The sequence below is a fragment of the Gastrolobium bilobum genome, unplaced genomic scaffold, assembly GCF_033153095.1.
Source record: "Gastrolobium bilobum isolate Gb01-03AN ecotype WA unplaced genomic scaffold, APGP_CSIRO_Gbil_v1 utg48200, whole genome shotgun sequence".
Taxonomy (NCBI): domain Eukaryota; kingdom Viridiplantae; phylum Streptophyta; class Magnoliopsida; order Fabales; family Fabaceae; genus Gastrolobium; species Gastrolobium bilobum.
Window position 1 is genome coordinate 1 of NW_026899785.1, and position 24,367 is coordinate 24,367.

Sequence of the window (24,367 nt, forward strand, 5' to 3'; positions counted from 1 at the left end):
CACTAACATTCCCACAGAATTTCGGGAATTAATTCCTTTCAACCACCTTTTCTTTACATTCACCATTTTTCTTTTTCTTTTTCTTTACTTTTTGTTTTAAGGGCACAGATGAAATTTTACCTCCCCTAATTATTTGACCTCTGTGGAGCTTACCTCAATTTATTTGTTTTCTTTTTAACATTTCAGTAATTCAATCTCAATCAAGGTAAGTCATATGGATATAGGCTAAGCCATCAATCAGGCCACAGGTCATTTAACAACAAATAGGTTCAGGCTCAAGGGGCTAACAATGGAAAAATTCATTCAGGTGAGTTATTTTTGGCCAGTAGCTAACAAGAACAAAATGCCTTTATCACATCAATCAATACATGCATAACAGAGAAACATAGCAAGTTCTAGAATGCTATCACAGTGAGGTCTCTCAGAATAAAATAAGTCTTTAAGCACAAAACCTCACCAGCTATGATGTTAAGCTAGACTTCTAAAAGAACATCAGGCATCATTAATCATTCAAGCACAAAATTCAGACAAACGAGCAATCATGAAATCTACTCATGCCAATACAATATTATGCCAGAAGTACATACAAAACATGATTCCTAGGATGAATCAGGCAAATTAACTAGGGAAAGCATATCTAAACCTGGGACTTGCTCAGAAATTTATTTATTTATTTATTTTATTTTATTTTTATTTTTTTTAATATATAGCACACAAAATACTATAAAAATAACTAAGAAAATTAAAAGAGTTAGAATATCTCCCCTGATAGAAGCATTACAGCAGTTCTAAGGTGCAAGCCTACCATTCCCAGATTTAGAGAATTGTTGTCCTCAGCAATAATTAAACCACAAGAAGAAGAAAAACCTGCACAACAAAACAAACAGTGGCATATAGAAGAAACTATAATGCGCACATTAAAACATCAGAGAAAGATATACTAACGCAAAGTAACTAAAAAGAAAAATGATAAACAGAAAAATAAACTAATATACAAGATCTCCATCAGCAAGGAGATAAACTCAACCATCCATGTCATCCCCCTCAGCAGCGTGGGATGACTCAGCAAATGGAAGGTCTGGTGGTACTGGTTGCCTTGGTGTATGAGACCACCATCCCCAGATTTGCTCCAAACCATGGAGCCATGTTAAGAACTCTTTGAAATTTTGATTTTTCCGAGAGATAGAGTCTCGGTGTCTCTTGTCAAACTTCAACTCTTGATGTCTCTTCCAACTTGTATCAAAGAGTTTCACTACCTCCTTTCTTAATACCTTCTTCATTATAGGATGATGCCTCCTTTTGGATTTCCTCCCATGTTTGTCATCATCCTCATTAGGGATTTTGTTGGTATGGGAAGAGGGATCTTTATTTTTCAATTCAGTTTCCTCTTCCTTCAATGCTTCAATCACCGCCTCTTTATTAGTCAAGAAGACATTTTTCTGAGGTTGAGGAAGCTCCTCCAATTCCACCTTTATGGAACCATCTTCCTTGGCATCATCCGCTGCACTTTGTTTTTCTTTTACTTCAAGGCTAAAACAATCATCTTTGTGAGAAGACTGTTTTAGAGAATCAAAGACATTGATGGTAACAGTCTCATCATTCATTCTTAGCTTAAGTTTCCCCTTTTTCAACATCAATTAGTGCCCGAGCAGTGGCCAAGAAAGGTCTACCCAACAAAAGAGGCATTTCAGCTCCCCCTTCCATATCCAACACTACAAAATCAGCAGGAAAGATGAACTTGTCCACCTTCACAAGAACATCTTCAATAATACCACTAGGCTTCCTCAAAGACTTATCAGCAAGTTGAAGAGATGCTAAAGTAGGCTTCAACTCGGTGATCCCCAAGGAATTACAAATAGAAAGGGCATCAAATTAATGCTAGCCCCTAGATCACATAATGCTCTGCCAATTTTTTTGTTACCAATTTCAACAGAAATATTGAAGCTCCCTGGATCATGACGCTTAGGCAGGAACTTCTTTGTAATAATAGCACTACACTCCTCAGTGAGTGTCACCGTTTGGCATTCTTGCAACTTGTGCTTTCTTGACAACAAATCCTTCATGGCATAATTTGGCATGCTAGTCAAGGCTTCAGCAAAAGGGATATTGATATGCAATTTCTTGAATATATCAAGAAACCTTCCATATTGTTGCTTCTGATCCTCCTTCTTGAATCTCTCAGGATAAGGTGCCATGACTCTCACATATTCAGGACTCAACTCAAACTTCTTCTTTTCAACTGGCTTCTCCACTTCAGCAGGTTTTTTAATCTCTTTTTCCGGCTCCTTAACCTCCTTTAGCTTCTTTTCAGCTTCCATATTTATTCTCGGCTTTTCTGGAGCTGCTACCACTTTTCCACTTCTAGTTGTGATAAACATACAATCCTCCTTGGGATTTTTAACTGTGTTACTAGGAAAAGTACCTGGAATTCTTTCTGAAACTTGCTTTGCCAATTGGCCTATCTGATTCTCCAGGTTCTTTGTGGAAGCATTTGTATTTTTGTAGTTGGCTCTAGTCTCCTCCATAAAGGTATTAGTGGTCTGAGCCATCTCATTAGAAGTCTTGGCCATTTGTGCAAAGGCTTTTTCCCACTCAGCAGGCTCTCCTTGTTGATTCTGTGAAGGCTGAGTATAATTATTAGAATTGAAATCCATGCCAACTCCCTGAGCTCTCCGCTGAAAATTGTTACCACCACCAGAAAAATTCTGATTTCTCTGAAGATTTGGCTGCTGAGGGCGCTGGTCATACCATATACCATTCACCTGCATTTGTTGAGGTGAATTAGAAGAAGCAAGAGATGGACATTCATTAGGAGCATGACTGTCCGTACAGTAATCACAGACAAAAGCAACAGAATGAGCTTGAACTCCCGCGATCTGCATCTTGTCAAGCCTGGAAGTCAAACTAGCCATTTGTTGAGCTAGCAATTTATTTTCAGCCAGAACTGACTCATTACCTTCTAGATGAAGGCTACCTTTCTTAGACTTTGAAGATACCCCTTGATTTTCATTCCTGGCCATCCTCTCTATCAGCTCCAGAGTTTCGTTCGCCCTCATGGTTTTAATAGTACCACCAGCTGCACCATTCAAAACCATTCTATCTTCAGGTGTGATGCCATTGAAAAATATTCTGACTTGATTACCAGCAGTCAAATTATAATGAGGGCACCTCCTCATCAAGTCCTTGAACCTGTTCCAGGCTGCACACAATGTTTCACCCTCAGTTTGAGTGAAGTTGGTGATATCATTCACCATTTGATTGTATCTCTCCATGGAAAAGAACTCTGCAAAGAACTTTGTAGACAAATCCTCCCATGTAGCAATGCTCCGTGCAGGCTGCCTCTCCAGCCAGCTAAGTGCTTCTCCCTTTACAGCAAAAAGGAATAATCTCAACCGGATAGCATCATCAGACACCTGAAGGTGCTTGGTTGAGTCACATATCATTAAGAACCGGTCTATGAACCTGTGAGGATCCTCATGCTCGTCTCCTCCAAATTGAACTCTCTCCACCAACTGAATTATGGAAGACTTCAACTCCCAATTATTGTCAGCAATATTCGGTTGGACAATACTTGAATTAGGCCTGTTGAAGGCTGGAGTGAGGATGGTATCCATAAGTGGATTTTCAGCTTCATTATTCGCTGCCATGGTTGGGATTTCAGGTGCTTCTTCAGATTGAGCACTTGGCACTTTTGATTTCTTCTGAGCAAGTATTCTGTTTCTCCTTTCAAACCTTGTAATTTCAGGATCAAATAACAATTTTGTAGGATCAACCTTGCCTTGCATAAAACTTCAAGAAAAGATTAGTAGCAATGTTCAAAACAAATTAAAACAAGAACAGAAGAAAATACAATAATCACAAAAAGAAAGAAAAATCTTGAAATTCAAGATTATAAGATATAAGAAATCACAATCCCCGGCAACGGCGCCAAAAACTTGATGCTCACCGGCAAGTGTACCGATCGCTCAAGTAATAAAGTGATAAGTAAGTTATCGTCTCCACAGGGATTGTGAGCGAATATCTTATAAACGTCCTTTCAAGATATAAAACCCAAGTGATTTGAAGAACAATAGAAATTAAAGATAAAGACGTATTTTTGTATTTTAAAAATAAGAGAATGATGCAAAATGATTTGGGTAAAAATATGAGAAATATTGTAGCTAGAGCGCACTCACCTTATGATCCCCACTTCTTACTTTGGATTGATTTCACAATATTTATTCATATAATTACTCGGATAAATTATTATCTAAAAATATTTATTAGTTAACCCTCAATTCTTTGCAAGGTTAACCCTTTAATCCCCAATTGGAACCCCAATTCCTTGCAATGTTCCTCATGGTATTAAGCAATGAACGCAATAATTTAAGCATCCGCAATTAAATACACATCTATTCCTAGCATACATACCAATTGTCGTCCTACCCCCTTTCAAGATGAAAACCCCAATATTCCTATCTAGGGTTCTAACCCTCAAACTATTCCCAACTATCAGATTGATCAGTTCTAATAAAGAGAATAGGAAATACGCACAAGGTAGAGACAAAGATAATTATACAAATGAATAAAACTAAATCAATCCATCGTAACAAGGGTTCACATAGGGCTCGTGACCCTAACTACAATAAAAGAGAATTAGCCAAGCATAATCATGGCTAACAATAATCCAATATTCCAAAGCATAAAATTACAGAGAAATAGATGAAGAAGAAGAACTGTGGAAGAATCCTTCTGAGCTCTGTCGTCGGTCTCCTTATGAAGAAATAGGTCTGAATTGTCTCCAATGTCTTGGAATGGTGGAGGACCACCCTTTAAATAGGCAACTGGTCAATCAGGTTATAATCTTTGAATTTAATTTCATTAATTTTTCATTTTGATCATAATTCCACAATTCAAGGATTGCATTCATGACGCCCGCACGATCAGCGCCAAATCCGTGACTCCACAAATCAAGGACTGCATTCATGGCACCCGCACGATCAGCGCCAAATCATTTCCTTGTTTTCTTTCAAATTTCGAATTTCTTCACCTTTTAACCTAATTTCTGTGCAAAGTCTCCTATTTATAAGACTCTTTTTCTTTTTCCAAAAATACCCTCGTGGAATCGCGTCAACAGGCTTTTAATAATTTTGTAATTTTCACTTCTTTTACCTGTAAAAACACAACCAATAGGTGAGAACTATAATTGAAAAGAAAGAATCAATATAATTAGCAAATATGTATTTAAATTGCTCTCTTATGACCCAATTCTTATCAATTTTAACATGGAAAAACCACACTTGCCAGAGGCACATCAGGTGGCATCTGGGCCAAGGTTTGAAGCTGGAAAGGACTCTAAAAATTAAAGTCTGTGATGGAAAATAGCCTATAAGAGAAAACACATTCGTTCTCTTGATATCAACCTAGTCGCGCAAGCGCACGCATCAAGTATAAATGGGATTATTAGTGCCCAGATTATCTTTCCCACGAGGATAGAACTCTAAATAATACCTTTAACTATTTTGAAAATAATTGTTAATAAGACAAAAGACAATATTTGAACTATTTGGTCTTGGATTCCCTACTGTCTTGAGGACGTTCCCTCTAGATAATAGGTTCATTTTGACTCTAAACAACTCCTCGCGTTGTTATATATCAAATCCTTCTTGATGTGAGAAGGAACGACAAAATTCATTGGAGTTTTGATTATATGGTCACAAGAATTATAAAGGAGAATAATTAAAAGATAACAATATTTAAGAGACAACAAGATGGATGGATAAAAATAGTTTTTAACACAAGGAACAAGTCCACTGTTCCATTCTTAAATAGCTATGCTCTCGACTGAAAACTTAACCCTTCTGAATTTGTTCAGGTCTTTTCACTGCCAACTCTGATTCCTCAGCTCATAGACTTGAATGACTCACAAGTTTCCATATTCCTATGGTTCCCTTGACTCCAACAGTTAGTAAGTTCAGAACCTTCAGAGAACGAGATGGTTCCTTATTCCTAAGGCAACCAGTAGCATTGTTTTCACAACCCTAACTCCATCCTATGATTAAGTTGTCTGAAATTCCTTCCTTAAGGAAGTTCATTTCTCAGTTTGAGTTCAATTTCCATTGATACACAAAGAGTTAAGCTTACTTAAATCACAGAAATACAAAAGCTTCAATGCAAAAGTTTTGAGCATAGTTCTTTAAGAATTTCACAGTTTTTCCATTCCAAAATAAATTAGCCCATGGCTGAAAACATAAACATAATTATTTCAAACTGAAATCCCATAGACCCGAGATTCAATTTAAAGATAACGAATAGAAGAGAAGATAAATAACAAACATATATTAACAAGAAATAAGTTCAGATTACAAGGAAATAAAATGGAGAAATATGGGTGATGCTCGTAAGGAGTCTCAAATGGTGAAAAGAGAATGGGAGAAGAGTTGCTGTCACTTAACTACTGTTAAAACTATACAATTGTAAAATAGAAACTCAAACTATCCTAGATGATCTCTTCTTAAGGAATTCGATCCTTTCTTCGTGTTAGAACGTCCTATTTATAGGCAAGAGGAGTGGATGGCAGACTTGTAATTTTGCCTTAGTTATTCCTTGATTGCATGAAGAGGCGGTGCAAACAGTGCTCTGAAGCAAGTTGTTGGATGGGACAACTTAAGGTTGAGAATTGCCCTTTTTCTTCTGAATCTCCCATGCTTGCTTTTTCTCTAACCCAATGGTTGCTCTTTATTCTCTGTTGTACACGTTTCTTCCTGCTTGATTGTTGTACCTCTCTCTGCTTTTTAAAAGCTTTTTTTCAACGTTTTCTACAAAGTGGTCAGAGAGAGGGGGGGGTTAGTGGAGCAGGTGTGCAAATAAGTCAATCCATTCTTCTTTTCTTGCATTCTCAACTGATTACACCATCATCCGTTCCCTTCTGGTGCTTTTGTTCTCAAGATCTGGAAATGTGTTTTTAAGGCACAAAATGGTCACCAGATGAGGGAATAGATGGGATTTTTCCATCAAAATGAGCTTAGATGGGAACGAATTTGCGTCCTATCAATAGCCTATCAATGCATGTTGACCAAAGAGAGATGTGCTCAATGGGGAATAGGGAACCTCACTTGCCAAGTCTACCAAGAGGAATCAGAATCCATCCTCTATGTTCTTAGATATTGCAGAGAAACAAGTGCTCTTTGGAAGAACCTCATTCATAGGAATAAGTTGGCTGCCTTTTTCAAAGTTGAGTTGCAGCCTGATGTGGGCACTCCCCAAACCCTAACCAAATGGGTCGAGGAGAATGTCCACTGTTCTACGGATGCTAGTGTGGGCACTCCCTGAAACATTATCTTTATGGTGGCATGTTGGCTAATCAAGAGGAAGAGAAATAGACAAGTCAATGGCATTGAACAACTTATTGCTCACCTTAAAACTCACCGGATTTAGATCCTTTCTCAAAATATCATCAAAGTATTTGATGAGACGAAGCATTCTTTTGGGTAAAGTTCGTGTATACTTATTCATCAAGTGGAGGCCTCCTGAAGAAGGCTGGATCAAACTCTATGTAGCACCGATACGACACGCGACACGTGACACGATACGACACGACATCCGACACGTCAATCTTAAAAAGTTATGGATTTCGACACGTTAGGACACGTTTTAATATTAAATAATATTTTTAATTTATATAGTGTATATTTCATTTAATATTTAATAATTTAACAAAAAATGAAACTAAATTAATAATACTCATCAACACGTTATAAAGATGGAAGCTTTAATAAAAAAAATAAGAACTGGGATAAGAGAGGTATATAATATCAGATAGAGAGATCAGAGACAAGGAGATACAACAAGAGTGTGATAGGAATTGACAACAATGATGCTGAGATGATCTCTTATCTACTTAAGGGGAAAAAAGACAAAAAAATAAAATTGATATGATCAGGTGGAAACTTTATTAATATATTTAAATTTTCTAAAAAAAAATTTAAAAAAATTTTAAAAAAAAATTACGAAAATGCCATTTGACCGTGTCGGACACGGTCAAATTCGCGTGTCGGAATGGTCAACGTGTCGGAAAAAGTTGACCGCGTGTTCGACACCGTGTCGGAGCGTGTCAGACACGACTCTCCCTGCTTTTACAAGTGTCTGTGCTTCCTTGATCAAACTAAATAATGAGCACACTATCAAGGGTTACAATGGAATAGCACCCTATGGAGGAGTAATGCAGGACAAAAATGATCAATGGCTCAACAACAATACTTATGTTGCAATGAATTTAGAGTGGAGCTCTAGGGAGTGTTGAAAAGGTTAGAATAATCATGGTACTGTGGTTGGAAGAACATCATTCTAGAAACGGCTCTAATAATGTAGTTAGCTTACTCACCAAGAAGGATGATGTTGGCTATAAGTCACATCTTATAGCTCTAACATAAGGGCATGGTTCTTGAAGGATTGAAGGATCGGAGTTGTGCTAGCATTGAGGGAGAGTAATTCATGTGCAACTTGAAGGACTAATTTTTTTATACACGATCCCCATCAAGAGGATCTTTGTGTGTTTGTATCTTCCCCATAGTTAGCCTACCTTACGAGGCTAACTTGACATATGTTATTTTGTCCCACGCACGCACGCACGCACGCACGCACATATATGAGAATTGTTTTTCTTATGTCACATAAGATAAAATCTCTTTCATACACATACATATAAAGAGATCAGACCCATTTATATTTTCTCTCTCTCTCCTATATTCTCTTTTCTCTCTCCTCTATATGTATGTGTAGGAGAGAGGTTTTATCTTATGTCACATAAGAAAGTAATTCTCATATATATATATATGGGAAACAATATCTATCCTTTTAAAGGATATAAGCTTATATCATTTTAGATCTTAACCGTTGATTTCCGTCCATCAACGGTTATAATTTATTGGATCAAAATTATTAATTAATAAAAAATTTGGCCATTAAGTTTGACCCAATAGATTATAACCGTTGATGGACGGAAATCAACGGTTAGGATCTAAAATGATATAAGCTTGTAAAATGACACATGTTATATATATATATATGTGTGTGTGAAGGTTTTGATGTACTTTTTTGTTTGTTTGTTAGGCTTTGCCCTTTACTTTCATAAATGAAAATTAATTTTTTTTCAAAAAAAGTAAGAAAACTTAATATTAATCATAGTGAATATTGATTCATTTTAACTACAATTTTAATTATCTATAATGACCTCAAAACAATATTATTTTGAGGTTGAGATGAATGTATTTTTTTAATTTCAATTTATTTGTAGGTTATATTATTTTTTATGATTATTATTTTTTGCTCGGGACCTCGAAATAATATTATTTTGAGATTTAGAAAAGAAAATATAAAATATTTTGAAATTTTTACATTTATCTTGTATTATGTATTTTACTAAAATTAATTATATAACCCTCACAAAATTAATTATTATTTTTTGGTACATCCTAAAACAAACAATTTTCAATAATCGAAATAAAGAAAAACAACTGGATTTGCTGTTTGTCATTTTAGGAAAGAGATAGACACCAAAAAGAATAGAAAGTATGGGAGAGAGAAAGAGAGTAGTTTTTTTAATTTAAAATTTAAATAAATAAAAAAAATTCTGTACCTATTTCTCTCTTAAAATAACATAATTTTATTTCATTTAAAATGAAAAACACTTCCCCTTTTATTATGAAATTCATAAACAGTTTTTGCTTCTGCTTCTTCAGACTTGAGCCATCGCGATAGGGTTTGCAGAGTAGCAATTTCGTCACACTCGCTAACACCCAAATGATGCAATTTTCAATCCATAACTGACCATTTCCGACCACACTACACAATATCGCAATTCCTCCACAGTTTCATTTCAGAAGATATTACCTCTATTCGGCGTTCACGTACGACGACATTTTCCTCCTTCCATTCTTAACAAACAACTTATCCTGTGATTTATGATTTAGGGTTTAGGTGAATTTGTGACTTTTTCTTTGGCTACTACGCAATGATTAAGATTGGTGACCATAGAAAACAATTATTCCACAAATGGGTGTTGTTTGCCAAAAAGTACAGCACTAGTGAACCAATTCATGAGGTTGCAGATGTAACTGAAACAGTGTGCAAGGTTATGATATCGTGTCCTATAGTGGCGCTTGACACTGCTCTTAATCAAACTGGGGTTAGAGTTTCACCTGATTTAGTGGAGAATGTCCTCAAGAGGTTTGAGAATGCGGGCATGTTGGCATTTCGGTTCTTTGAATGGTCAGAGAGGCAAAGAAACTATTCGCATACCATCAGAGCATACCACTCCATGATTGAGTCTTTGGCTAAGATAAGGCAGTATCAGATCATGTGGGAGCTTGTGAATGCTATGAGGAAAAAGGGTATGCTAAATGTTGAGACTTTTTGTATCATCATGCGAAAATATGCCAGGGCTCAAAAGGTGGATGAGGCTGTTTATACATTTAATGTCATGGAAAAATATGACATGCCTCCAAATCTTGCTGCATTTAATGGTTTGCTGAGTGCTTTGTGCAAGTCCAAGAATGTAAGGAAGGCTCAAGAGATCTTTGACAGTATGAAGGGTCGCTTTGTCCCGGACTCGAAAACTTATAGCATATTGCTTGAAGGGTGGGGAAAGGCTCCAAATCTTCCCAAAGCAAGAGAGATTTTCAGAGAGATGGTTGACATGGGGTGCAACCCTGATATTGTTACTTATGGTATAATGGTTGACATTCTTTGCAAAGCAGGGAGAGTTGATGAAGCTGTTGAGGTTGTCAAGGATATGGATGCTAACAATTGCAGGCCGACATCTTTCATTTATAGTGTCCTGGTTCATACTTATGGTGTGGAAAACCGGATTGAAGATGCTGTTGATGCATTCCTGGAGATGGAAAGGAAGGGAATCAAGGCAGATGTTGTGGTGTATAATGCCTTGATTGGGGCCTTTTGTAAAGTGAGCAAATTTAAAAATGTGCATCGGGTGTTACAAGAGATGGAGTGCAATGGTGTCACTCCTAATTCAAGGACCTGCAATGTTATCATAAGCAGTTTGATTAGCCAAGGAAAGACTGATAGAGTTTTTGGAGTTTTCCGCCGAATGATCAAGTTATGCGAACCAGATGCCGACACTTATACAATGATGATAAAAATGTTTTGTGAGAGAAATGAACTAGAGATGGCTCTGAAAATATGGAGGTATATGAAGTCAAAACATTTTGTCCCAAGCATGCACACTTTTTCAGCCCTTATCAATGGGTTATGTGAAAAGGGAAATGTTATGAAAGCTTGTGTTTTGATGGAAGAGATGATAGAGAAGGGAATTCGACCATCACGTGTTACATTTGGGAGGTTAAGACAATTGCTTATAAAGGAAGGGAGAGAGGATGTGCTCAAATTTCTTCATGAAAAAATGAATCTTCTTGTCAAGGAGCCTTTATATGATTAAAAAGCATAGAAGGCAACTGGCAACTAGAAGCATCTAACATGTGATATTTGTAGCTTAGACTACTGATTATGCAGTCAAGACAGTTGCAGTTTTATATGTCTGGATATGCCTATTATGTAACATAAAAATCAGCATTTAACTGGTAAACTTTTCCTTTTCATTCTGTTACTTGCATTTTTTGTGTTGCTTCTCCTGTTGATATTTCCTTTTGCTTTAAGACTTGCCAGTTATTTTTGGTATAATCCTCTGAACTCTGAATTTGCTGCTACTGCCACATCCTTCCTAACTTTCAAATGCATAGATGATTGACATATTATATTGCAGGTTATTGCTGATGAGATCGCAGTTATGATTTTAGAATATGCCATGATGATGTGTAGAATGTATAGAGTGCATGTCATAAAGCTCATCGTGGTTATGTCATGTGCTATTTACTAACTGAGAAGCAGCAAATTAGCAACCACTGGTGCCATCAATTTTAGGTGTCCTTGCTCTGTTTTTGTTACTAATTTGATGATTTTTTTAACTCAAGATATGATGTAATTACTTTGAGTAATTCAGTTTTATTGGAAGTGAGTAATGAAAAAAATTTGGTTTGGATTTTGTCTTTTATGCAGTGGGAAAAACCTGATCATCTTGGAGTCCAGAAAAATCCACCAGCACTGGCTGTGTCTAGCAACTAAAAACTGCATATTAACCTCTGTTATATTGCAGGTTATTGCTGATGAGATCACAGTTATGCTTTTAGAATATGCCATGATGATGTGTAGAATGCATAGCTATGGTGCATGTTATATAGCTCATCGTGGTTGTATTATGTGCTATTTACTAACTGAGAAGCAGCAAATTAGCAACCGCTGGTGCCATCTTCAATTTTAGGTACCCTTGCTCTATTTTTCATTATTATCTTTGAACTTTTATTTTTTATTATTAATTTGATGATTTATTTTTTAATTCAAGATATGATGTAATTACTTCATGAGTAATTCAGTTTTATTGGAAGTGCGTGGTGAAAAAAGTTTGGTTTGGATTTTGTCTTTGACGCAGTGGGAAAAACCTGATCATCTTGGAATGCGGAAAAATCTACCAGCACTGGCTGTGTCTTGCAACTGACAACTGCAAATCAACTTCTGACAAATCTCAGTGATCTCCCCTATTATGCTTCTTCCTTGGTAAAGTTCCCTTTTACCTACTTTCATTCATTGAAGACTTAGAATGATATCTATGCTTTGATTTCCGGTATGTCTTTTTTATTTATTTGGCCTAAAATTTCAGTTGTTTTCCATTTTGAAGAGGGTCTGGCCGGTCTGTATTTCAGGGTGTTATTCTGTTTTTACTAGCTTACTGTCATGTATAACTTAATGATGCTTTCCATTAGAATATTGTGATAATCTTGTGCAAAATGTAATCAAATCAGACATTCTTGTTACAACTATATGATTGATTATATATTAATATTGAGTGAGAATAAGTCTTAATAAGACAATGGTTGGTTGAATAAAAATGCGCATAGCCACATAGGATATAGAAGTGGGTGGATTTGAGATGTGGGAAAGTCCAGGGTTAGTGGTGAGAGTAAAAGTAGGGATTAATTAGAACCATCAAAATGTGGACTTCGTTAGTTGTCTGGACGTTTGCTTAAAGTATGATAGCTTGCCTACTTCTGCTAAAGAACTTGCCTCTTTTTAGTTGAGTTTGCAAATTTTTTTCTCTTACCACTTGTATAGTAAGGGAACTCTTAGGGCCTGTTTGGTAGGAGTGTTTTTTTTTTTACAATCCTGGAAAATCTTGGTTGGGATTGTAATATATCTATGTTTGGTAGAGGAAATCCAAAATCTTTCCCATGATTCGAACTTTGCCAGCATTTTGGCTGTAGTGCAAATTATTAACCCAAATACCATCAAATACCACAAATTAGGTGGTATTTCTAGAATCCGGTTTCTTGGAGAAATTTTACATATTTTTTGGGTCTTTTTTACCCTTGTTGCATCGTGCCCTATAGCTGAGTAGTGTCAAACCCGATGAACAACATGGGTTGCTGTTCTTGAGGAGGATGTCGTCTGGTAGGATAGGGAATAGCAAGCACACCTTCAACGAACAACATCTTCCTTCTCTTTGGTGAAATGGTTAATGGTTTTGGCAAAAACCAAATGGATTTGAAGAAAATGACAGAAGAAGTATCAAAGGTTCTGAATATGCTCTCTCAAAATATCTTTTTTAGTAGCTTCATCTCAGAACTGGGATCTCAGAATAGCAAGCACACCTTCAGTGAGTGAGTGGTGTGTTGTGTTGTTTGGACAGTGGTCGATTTGAGAGAGAGAGAGAGACTTGAACAAATAAACGTTGAAACCTGATTATTCAAAATCGAGGGTATTATTGTAAATTTAGTCCACATTCCTATTAATATTTTACCATCAACCAAACATTGACACAGAAAAATTGACCCAATATTCCTAGTAAAATTTTGCCTACCAAACAACTTTTTGATCGCTTTCTCGAAAAAATCTCATTCCCACCATTTAAAGGAAATCATAATTTCAAAGTAAAAAAAAATTTCTCATGTGAAGGGCTATTGCTGTATGACTTGCTGCAGTTAACTGCAGCTTTTGCTCGTGCATCAGGTAATTGCTTTAATCCTGAAATTGGTTTTGTACAAGCAGGCCTGTACTATCATAAAAGCTGTGACAAATGTAGAGGCTAATTGCGCTAGCTTGGTTGCTGCTGATATTAGTGCTGGATTTCTTTGTGCAAGTAACATTGTAAGGGTGTTGTTATGCCATAGGCAGGGACAGTGGAGGACTTTGTTAGAAGAGGTCCATAAAGTTTATGTTCAGCTACCCATTAACAGAAGTCAAAGACAATCAACCTTGTGCATATCAAAGTGTTTCTTCTATAAATTTTTGCTGTCATTATTTGCTTGTTGTTAAGCGGTATTCTCTGCGGCACGAATCCATGTAATGTAATAATGGATTATATTCGAAAAGAAAATTGGTATAACTGTAGATTTTTCTCATTTATAAGTTTTTCATATTGTTCATTTTTTGTTTTACTATGAATGAAAAAATAAATAATGTTTGATTTCTATTATGTTCTGCAAAGTTTTGTATTGAAATATCAATTTTACTAGTAAATATTCAAACAAGAAATTTTACAAATGAACCATTTCAAATTCTTTTAAATTCTGAAAGGACTCGTCCAAACAAGAGACTCTCGCACTTGAGTTGTGACATGCCAAAAGACACAAGAACCCATCACGCTTAAAGTAATCACTGAAGGCCACGTAGTCATCTATTACAGGAAAATATTTGCAGTAATAAGAATGTATCAATCACTCGCTATATCTTTTTTTTTTTTTGGAGTTACTCAACCCTAATTATCTCTTTGAGATTATTGAATATGAAAAAAATATATATTTACATTACCCTTATTTTTATGATTATATTCTTTTATATTCCTATTTTTTCACTTGAATACCTACTCTCCGTTTTAGTAAGGGAGTTCCCATTCCTCTTCTACCGAAAATACACTGTAAATGACTCGGTCGAGGTATCGAATTACTAGATCACTGATTGAATCGTATGACTCAGTGATTATATATATATCTATAATTTATATTAAAAAAATTATAAACATACTCAAATAGCGAAAAAATAATATAAATCTTAAATTTTAATATAAAAAATAATAAATTATACATTATTATCTAATAAAGAATAAAAAAATATATAATGCTTGTGATATTAGTGTTTCAGGTTCAGTAAACGACATCTCTAACTATAAATCAAATCGAAATTTTCTACATAGTACATAATAGAGATAATATTAATGTTATAAGTACATAACTTATGTAAGTCAATAAGTAACAGATCACCTAAATATGTAAATTATAATTTTTTTTTTAAAACTCGAGCCGGGCCACTGGTTAACCAGCCGGGTCACCGGTTTTCACCAAAATCGGCCGGGTCGTACTGGGTCTAGTACTTGACCGATCCAATGTGATAACTGGACCGGTCACATGACCGGTTCACCGAGTTCTGGGTCGACCTGGTCCGATTTTCACAACATTGGTTCATAGTTACAAAACCAATACTACAGTTAACAACTGGCAGTGAATCACTGAAAGCAAAGTGATTCATGGCCAAAAGTTTCAATGGCTTACTTAGCGAGAACAAACCTAGAACCATTAATTTTATACGAAAGTTGGATCCATCAGAAGTTTATATCCCGCGTAACCCATTTTAGCATTCATTATTTGATGAAGTAAACAAGATCACCGTGAGAAAAAAATGACTGATTGGTTTATAGCATGATGCACATCTTTCAAATCATATCATTGTAACTGTAAAATAAGTCAGATAATTATAAAACATACTTTTCTTGTAGTTGAGCTACTAGGGTTGAAAAACTAATGCTACTACCGAAAATTCTCTAAAGATACTTTGACAGTAAGCACAAATAGGATTACGCTCGCCCACTTTGCCTTTTAGTTCTGGAGTCACTTGTTGAAAGCGCTGACCCAGAGAGCTTGTTAACCTCGTACAGCAATCCAGCCGAGAACAGGAAACTGCATTTAAGCAACAAACACCAGAACATCAATAATGGGTTCATATCATAGTTATCAAATGCGGATTGCAGCATGTCGCGGCCAACCCCCAAAAACGCTATAGCGTTATAGCGGGTTGCGGTTGCGGAAATAGCAAAATAAATATATGACAGAAATAATGACAAAAAAAAATATTTTTTAAAGGTAGAGATAGCAAAAGTGACAGAGAGCGGCACAGATAGACTAAAAACCCTTAAATTTTTTCTGTTACACATTTAAATTTAGGACAAAATTGACATTTTGCCTTATGATAACAATATGGCCGCAAATGCGATCGCAATTGCCGCTATTGCGTTCCAGTGCAGCACGGCGCGGTTTCTTGCGGCGAGGCACTGCAACGCCCATACGGCGCAGCTTGCGGCGCTATTGCGGCGCAATTAACTACTATGGTTCATATGAATACATCAACAAATGATTTTATCTCTAAATGCCAGACTATAACAATATCAATACTTCGCATCGCTTGGCCATTTTAAATTTATTTTTCACAAGGCTCCTTTCTATTCCATTAAAATAAATGTACTCTCTCCGAAATAGAAACATCCTTATGATTTTCTGCAATTTGCAAGTTCAAAATTTTGCTGCTAAAACCAATTTTGTCTGCCCTATTCAAGCTACAAATGCTTTAGATTGTCTATTACCTTATTTACCAAAAACCATCTGATTGCATGACATTGCAAGTTCTTTTATTCTTTTACATTGTAATGTAATATTGATTATTATCACAGCAGCAATTTGCTTTTGAGACGCATTTCTTCCTATCCTTTCTTTCTTCTCCCTCCCTTTCTCCTTTTTTTTTTTTGTTTTAAATATTTCAGATAGACACTATACTTCTCAGGTTGAGTTTCTTCTTATTATTCATTCATAAGGGGGAGGATGGGCTGGGGGAAGCATACCATGTAGTGATGCAAACTCGATGGACAGTGCTTGCAGCAATCAGAGCAACTACTTCTGCTACTATGACTGCAAAATAAAAATACAGTCTTTAGTTTTTGTAAAAACATAAAAAACAATATTGGAAACTCAGACATACATGAATTATACATGGTAACAACAGAAGGAATGAAAGGATTGAATGTCTCATCCTATGTTTCATGCAACTCTCAAGTATAAAAACGTGGATGTTTTTCAAGTGTCACAACTTTTCAATAAATAAAGTGAGTGACCTTCATCTGCATGTATCATGCAATTAATCTCTTCTAAACAGATATTATGAAACTACAATACTAATTTAAGGGACTCATAATATGTTTATTGCAGAGGTTTAGAGAAAGGAGATCACCAATTTCATAATATGGTAATCCTCTTTGATGAAACTCAGCTCTTCTTTTTACCTCTTTAATTTTTATGGATTTCATACAAAGGAAACATGGTGGTGGAATGGAGAGGTGCAAGAGGCAATTAAACATAAGAAGGAGTGCTTTAGATCTTTGCATAAAAGTCCCAGTGCAGAGAACCTGCAAAAGTTTAGATTGGCGAGAAAAAATGCAAAGAAAGCAGTGCGAGAAGCTAGAGGCAAGGTTTTCGACGAGTTGTATAAAAATCTTGGGAGCAAGGATGGTGAAAGAGGTATTTATAAACTTGCAAAGATAAGGGATAAGAAAAGTAAAGACCTCACCCAAGTTAGATGCATCAAGGATGAAAATCAAAAACTTCTGGTGAGAGATGAAGATGTAAATGAAAGGTGGTTGAAATACTTCAACAAGCTGTATAATGGGGATGGAGATACAAGCGAGGTGGACTTAGAGGACGCGTGTGATGATATGAATAGAAGATTTATACGCAGAATTAATACACATGAAGTTAAGGAGGCTTTAAAGAGGATGAAGACTAATAAAGCCTTAGGGCCTGATGGTGTCCCTATTGAAGTGTGGAGAGGCCTGGGGGATGTGGCAATAAAATGGTTGACCAATCTTTTTAATAAGATTCTCCAGACGAATAAGATGCCTGATGTATGGAGGAAAAGTATGATTGTGCCTATCTACAAAAACAAGGGAGATATACAGAATTGTTCAAACTATAGAGGCATTAAGCTAATGAGCCATACTATGAAGTTGTGGGAGAGGGTTATTGAACATCACTTGAGGAGAGATACCAAGGTTTCTGTAAATCAATTTGGATTTATGCCAGGAAGATGTACCATGGAAGCAATTTTCTTGATGCGACAACTAATGGAAAGATACCGAGAAAAGAAAAAGGACTTGCATATGGTGTTCATAGACCTTGAGAAAGCATACGATAGGGTTCCAAGGAAAGTTTTATGGTGGGTCCTGGAGAAGAAAAAGGTTTCATTAAAGTATGTAAAGGCAATCAAGGATATGTATGATGGGGCTACTACATGTGTAAAAGCTTGTAACGGATCATCAAATTATTTTCCTATCACGGTAGGTGTACACCAAGGGTCGGCTCTAAGTCCTTACCTCTTTGCCTTAGTTATGGATGAACTAACTAAAGATATTCAAGAGGAAGTGCCATGGTGTATGCTTTTTGCAGACGATATTGTGCTTATTGATGAGAGCAAGGAGGGTGTTAATAGAAAACTTGAATTGTGGAGAAGCACATTGGAATCCAGAGGATTCACATTAAGTCGAAGCAAGACTGAGTATCTGAAGTGTGAGTTTTCTCTGGTACGAGATGAGGACCAAGAACCTGTGCATCTAAATGGTCAAGAGGTACCCAAAAAAGATGCTTTTAAATACTTGGGCTCCATTTTACAAAACGGTGGAGAGATTGATGAGGATGTAAATCACAGAATCAGAGCAGGGTGGATGAAATGGCACAGTGCATCTGCATTTTTGTGTGACCGCAAAATCCCCCTGAAGTTAAAAGGAAAATTCTATAAAACGGCAGTAAGACCGGCAATGCTATATGGAGCAGAATGCTGGCCAGCACATAGGCAACATGAGCATAAGATGGGAGTAGCAGAGATGAGGATGTTAAGGTGGATGTGTGGTTACACAAGGATGGATAAGATAAGAAATGAAGATATTCGACGAAAGGTCGGAATAGTATCGGTAGCCGAGAAGATGAGAGAACATAGATTGAGGTGGTTTGGGCACGTGATGAGAAGACCCATGGATGCTCCTGTAAGAACAGAAGTTTGTTACCAAGAGCTCAACACAAAAAGAGGCAGAGGTAGGCCGAAGCTTACTTGGGGGAAAGTAGTAAAACAAGATTTAATGGAGTGGGATATAGATTGGCGGACAGTATGTCTTAGAACGGAATGGAGAAAAGCTATAAGTATGGTGGAGGGTTAGACCCGCTGTTATTCCTATGTTCCAGATGGTCCCTTTTTAGTCTTTTTCCCCTTCATTTCCCCCACTTCTTCTTGTCCCTTTCTTTTTTACTTTTATTTATTTATATATACATATATTGTTATTTTATTTTATCTTATTTTATATTTTTATTTTATTTGTTTATTTTTATTTATTTATTTATTTTTTATTTATTTTTTAACTTTTTTTCAACCGTTTTGTATCTTTCATGTGGGTTCATCTACCACCGACCCCAATTAATTTGGGATAAAGGTGTTGTTGATGTTGATGTTGATTTTTTATGAAAAAAGTTAATATCAATCATTTTGCCTCTCTAAACAAACACATGAAGAATTATAAATCGTCTCTAAAATGCTGCATAATCTTATTTGCCTTCTATACATATTGCATAATAACGTAGCCTACATAAGCAAAACTGTGTCATGCGGAAAGCTCTCCACAAAATAACAAGCTTGGACTTATATCTATAATGAGAGAGTAAACTTACTATGGCAGATAGACAAGGAAAGCATATTCATAGCTACCTAAAAACGGGGATTCAATGCTGGTAGACAAGCAGAAAAACCAGGTTGAAACTTATGGTACTCATGCACATAAGACAGTACAGTAGCACACTAACAAATAAGTGCTTTAAGTAGTATGTGTTAATGTTCAATGTCACAAAAGTGAACAATTACAATTAATATAAAATGATACTGTCTGTTATCAACATTCAAAATCAACATGCACTTACCAGCGCCCCAACCAGTTCTTACGCCAATTGTTTCCTGAAAATTTCCAATGAACTGCAAGCACAAATGTAAATTAAATATAAATACCTTAAATTAGCGTAAAAGATTTTGCTTTGATGGAATTCTTGGAAGATTTATACACGGTAGAAGATAATTATAAGCAGGACTATATGGTTAAAAATAAGCATTCACATATATCTTGTTAACAATAGGCCACGACAGTCTGCCTAGGACTAGTATGAACAAAAGATTCTTTGATTTTCTCAAAGTAGGAAGACTACATGAATGGGTGACCAGGGAACCAATATATATGAACATCAGTCTATAACCATGTAATGATAAAAATAGGAATTTTCTCAGTCTTCTAAAAATCTTCTGGCTTCAATTTACAAAAATGGCAATTCTAATAGGAACTAGGAAGAATTACACAACGCAAAATTTGATGTCTTCTAAAGGCAAACCTCAGTACAAAATATACACGTACAAATTATAACATATATCCAAAATAACCAAACACTAGTATCAAATGAGCTGTAATGGTAAAGGAATAAGCGAGAGATACTTTTCCTTTTCTAAGATCACAACAAATATTATTTTCGTTCCTTCTAGTAAGGCTGAGTATAAAGATTTTCCAGAGTAAATTTTTTTCCTAGTACATGATCTAATTACTCAGGAAAAACATAATATCATCAGCATATCATAAGTAAAACTTCAAAGCTAAGAAAATGCTCATGCAGGTGATTGTGATTCATGAGAAAGAAGTCAAGAGATGAATTCAGAACTCACAGTTAGGAGCACAAGAAATAGGAGAGAGCTGATGAAACCTCCAAGTATAGTGTATAATTCTGAAGATGCTAGTTTCCCGCGGTACATTTCTTGAAGCGAGAGAATAACCGTGAATAGAAGAAAGGAATACAGCATGGAACTCCCGGACCCCGCCATGGCCTTCTCGTTGCAAGTTCAGCAATGGCGAACACAGAAACAACTGTTAGAAACAGCAAAAAAAAATAAAAAAAGTCAACAACCAAAGCTCAATGGATCCAGCAATGTTATTAGGACACATCGACCTCAACTGTAAAATAACCCTAATTCCAAGTTATGTGAGCTCAGTTTCATCAAATCCAAATACCAATTCACTGTTCAGCAAGGAATTCTAGATCCAATTACTTTGATTCTCTCTCAATCTCGCATTTTCTAAAAAAAAAACGTACCTCGCTCAGATCAGAAGCAGCGGTTACAGTTCAGATTTCCTGCAACTCGCCATCATAGTCTTTTAAACGGGTCTTGTACCCTGAGGGTAGTTTCGTCATTTTAAAACATATTCGAGGACAAATACGTCTAATGGAAGTTTCGTTGTAAACGACGCCGTTTGGAAATATCTTTCGGTTTCGGGTTTTCGCTCCGGCGACCATGGAGCTTCCGGAGTGCCCGGTGTGCCTTCAATCTTACGACAACGATGAAGCAATTCCTCGGGTACTATCGTGTGGTCACTCGGTTTGCGAAGCTTGCCTTGTGGAGCTCCGACAGCGATACCCGAATACGATTCGGTGCCCCGCTTGTACCCAACTTGTCAAGTACAATTCTCAACAAGGGCCTTCTTCTCTTCCCAAAAACATCGACCTCCTCAGGCTCTGTCTCCAGCACTCTTCTCCTCCGTCTGATCACTCTCAGAAACCGAATCAACGGTCCACGAACAACGCTGATGAAGATCACTCTCGATTCTGGTCCCATGAGTTCTATGCTACTTGGAAGGATTGGATTCTTCCTCACGACGCCGTTTCGGTCGACAAGCATGGTTTTGGGAGATTCAGTTCGAGTTCTTCGTCCAAAGGTAGGGTTTGCTTCAGAGGAAACCTCAGTGTGAGCCTTGCTCCTATTGTCTCTTTGCCTCCTGTGAATCATTCCAAGTTCAAGTTTAGCTATGTTGCTCGGATTATCAAGTGTTTGGAAGGAATGAAAGAGGTTGTGAGGGAGGAGTTAGGTTTGATTCTAGAAGCTTCCGTGAGGCAGGGTAGGGTGTGTAGAGTTTATGGTTTGTGGAGTGAGATGGTGGATGGGCCTCTGTATTTGGTGTGCGAGAGGCACCGTGGGAATCTTCGGGATAAGTTCAGTGAATTGAGCAATGGGTTTCTTGGTGTGAATGGGGATGGTTTGGAATTGGATAGAGGTGGGATTTTTAGTTTCGTAATGATTGGTAAGGGTATATGTGAATCTCTGCTTGCTTTGCATTTGGAAGGTTTGATTGTAGGCTGTTTGGGACTTTCTTGCTTCTCTTTTGATGAGCTTGGTGGCATTTATGTTGATTTCAATGAGGCATTGGCGATGGGAAGGAAGATTGTTGATACTGTTTCTGGTGGCATGGGTGATGAGCACAAAGGAGAAGCAATATGCAAGGGTTGTTTGGGAAATGAGCTTTTCATAAGCCCAGAGGTTTTGTTGAAGTTATTGCACAAGGGGGTTATTACTCCAGATAGTGGGCATTCAGGATATCCGATTGTGTATGGCTCTGATGTGTGGTCATTGGCTTGTGTACTCCTGCGGCTTCTTATTGGAAATGCGCTCCCTCTGAATACCTTGGAAATGAATGAAGAGAGTGGCTTTGACATCTCTGCTAGTTACCTTTATTGGGTGGAGAAAGTTAGTTCTGTTCTGGAAGACAAATTAGGCTCTGAATATCTATCTCTGAGGCAGATTCTTTGCAAATGTTTGGACATCAATCCAGGAAGCCGTCCGGATGTGGTGGATGTTAGGAAATGCATTCAGGATATGTTAGTCAAACCTCAATTTGATTTACTTGGCAACTTGGAGGTCACAATAAATTGGGACAACACAGGTCACTGCTTGATTCTTGGGGAGTTGTGTCAGTTGCCTAAGGAAAGTTCTAAGGAACGTGAGTTGCAGGAGAAAGAAGATGGAGGTCAACCAGAATTTGTTCATTACGGGGAAGACAAATCTGGTGAAGACTTTGCTGCTGGCCTATCTAAGGGAATGATTGAACTTAAAGATCTGCGAGGCCATCTTGATTGTATCACTGGTTTGGCTGTTGGAGGTATGAATTCTAAGTTTATATTCAAAGGTTGCCATATCTATCAGTCCTATTTCATGATACCATTTGTTGTAAGTCTGGATGGCAAGATGCTTAGGATTATATTTTTGGGGTAGAAAATAAATCATATTTCCATTTTATTATTGAAGTGGGTGGAAGTGTGCATAGAGCCTTTAACCAAGTGATAACTAAGTTATCCAATAATTGGCATTTGTTATGGATTTAGATGCCATATGAACCCGAGGCTTTCAAATTGTTTTGGTCACATTTTCTGATGCCATCCGTGCATATGCATTGCTTTAAAAATATTTTGAAACGAATATACAATTTGGTAGGACATGGTTTAATGCAACTTATAAGCTAGGCTCTTAATCAGTATCTACATTTAGGTTGCTTTACATATGCCATGACCAGAGTTCCAGTTGTGGTATGCTGATTTGTTAGGATATATGGTGATTATGCATGCAGAATTATATTTCATTCTAATGAGTATTTGTTTAGTTTGCAGGGGGATATCTGTTTAGTTCCTCATTCGATAAAACTGTCCATGTATGGTCCTTGCAGGTAACACTTTTAAAATACAATTACCTGATAATATTCGACTGGTTGCATTCCAAATAGCATAATCTCATTAATAATCTTGGCATGGGGATACCATCATTATTGTCTCAGCAAATGCAGTGGAATTAGAAATTTCCTTTGGTGTTTTCCAAAAAGTAGTTCTTCTGGTGTTTTGTTTTGTTTTTTTGTTTTTGTTTTTTTTTGTTTTTTTTGTTTTTCCATTTGTCTATGTGTCACCAGTTAGTAGATACCTTCTGATCCATGTTTAGTGCCAATAGACGAATAAATAAAGGAAGAGAGAAATGGGCTCTTGTGTGAGGGGGCGTGTTGAGATATATAGTCCCACATTGATTGTATGTGCAACTAATGTGGAGTTTATAAGGCCTTGAGCACTCTCACCCCTTGAGCTAGCTTTTGGGGTGGTGTATCCCAAGATTCTTTACATGGTATCAGAGCCTCGCCGCCTCCCACTTTCTCTTGTGGACTTTCTTAGCACAGGTAGGTTGTGCCTGTTGCATCTTCCACTCTTCAAGCCCAATGGGCTCTTGTGTGAGGGGGCGTGTTGAGATATATAATCCCACATTGGTTGTATGTGCAACTAATGTGAAGTTTATAAGGTCTTGGGCACTCCCACCCTTTGAGCTAGCTTTTGGGGTGGTGTATCCCAAGGTTCTTTACAGATATGATAGAACTGAACTAGAAGAGTGTGGTTGTTAT

General features: G+C 36.8%; 3 protein-coding genes across 5 annotated transcripts in view; 2 read left to right on the forward strand and 1 right to left on the reverse strand.

Moving 5' to 3' along the window:
- Nucleotides 1-9,737: 9,737 nt before the first annotated feature.
- On the forward strand, nt 9,738-14,423 carry LOC133293495 (pentatricopeptide repeat-containing protein At1g77360, mitochondrial). Of its 2 annotated transcripts, XM_061492070.1 has the most exons (4): nt 9,738-11,576; nt 11,759-12,313; nt 12,482-12,606; nt 14,095-14,423. In XM_061492070.1, exon 1 carries the CDS (start codon nt 9,992-9,994, stop codon nt 11,432-11,434), a length of 1,443 nt encoding a protein of 480 aa, XP_061348054.1. In that variant the 5' UTR covers nt 9,738-9,991; the 3' UTR covers nt 11,435-11,576; nt 11,759-12,313; nt 12,482-12,606; nt 14,095-14,423. The 2 variants fall into 2 exon arrangements, with proteins under 2 accessions (XP_061348054.1, XP_061348053.1); XM_061492069.1 differs by having other exon boundaries at nt 9,738-12,313.
- Nucleotides 14,424-15,673: 1,250 nt separating this feature from the next.
- On the reverse strand, nt 15,674-21,360 carry LOC133293496 (uncharacterized). Of its 2 annotated transcripts, none has more exons than XM_061492072.1 (5): nt 21,255-21,305; nt 20,830-20,988; nt 20,046-20,097; nt 16,934-17,000; nt 15,674-15,998 (listed from the first exon to the last, which is right to left on the reverse strand). In XM_061492072.1, the coding sequence occupies exons 2-5, from the start codon at nt 20,983-20,985 to the stop codon at nt 15,896-15,898; spliced, it is 378 nt and encodes a 125-aa protein (XP_061348056.1). In that variant the 5' UTR covers nt 20,986-20,988; nt 21,255-21,305; the 3' UTR covers nt 15,674-15,895. The 2 variants fall into 2 exon arrangements, with proteins under 2 accessions (XP_061348056.1, XP_061348055.1); XM_061492071.1 differs by having other exon boundaries at nt 15,678-15,998; nt 20,830-21,028; nt 21,255-21,360.
- The window catches only part of LOC133293494 (protein translocase subunit SECA2, chloroplastic), a 35,044-nt gene continuing 31,999 nt past the window's right edge, over nt 21,323-24,367 (forward strand). The window contains exons 1-2 of the mRNA XM_061492068.1: nt 21,323-23,092; nt 23,598-23,653. Coding sequence (XP_061348052.1) covers nt 21,454-23,092; nt 23,598-23,653 — 1,695 coding nt within the window. The 5' untranslated portion in view covers nt 21,323-21,453. The remainder of the gene's footprint in view (nt 23,093-23,597; nt 23,654-24,367) is intronic.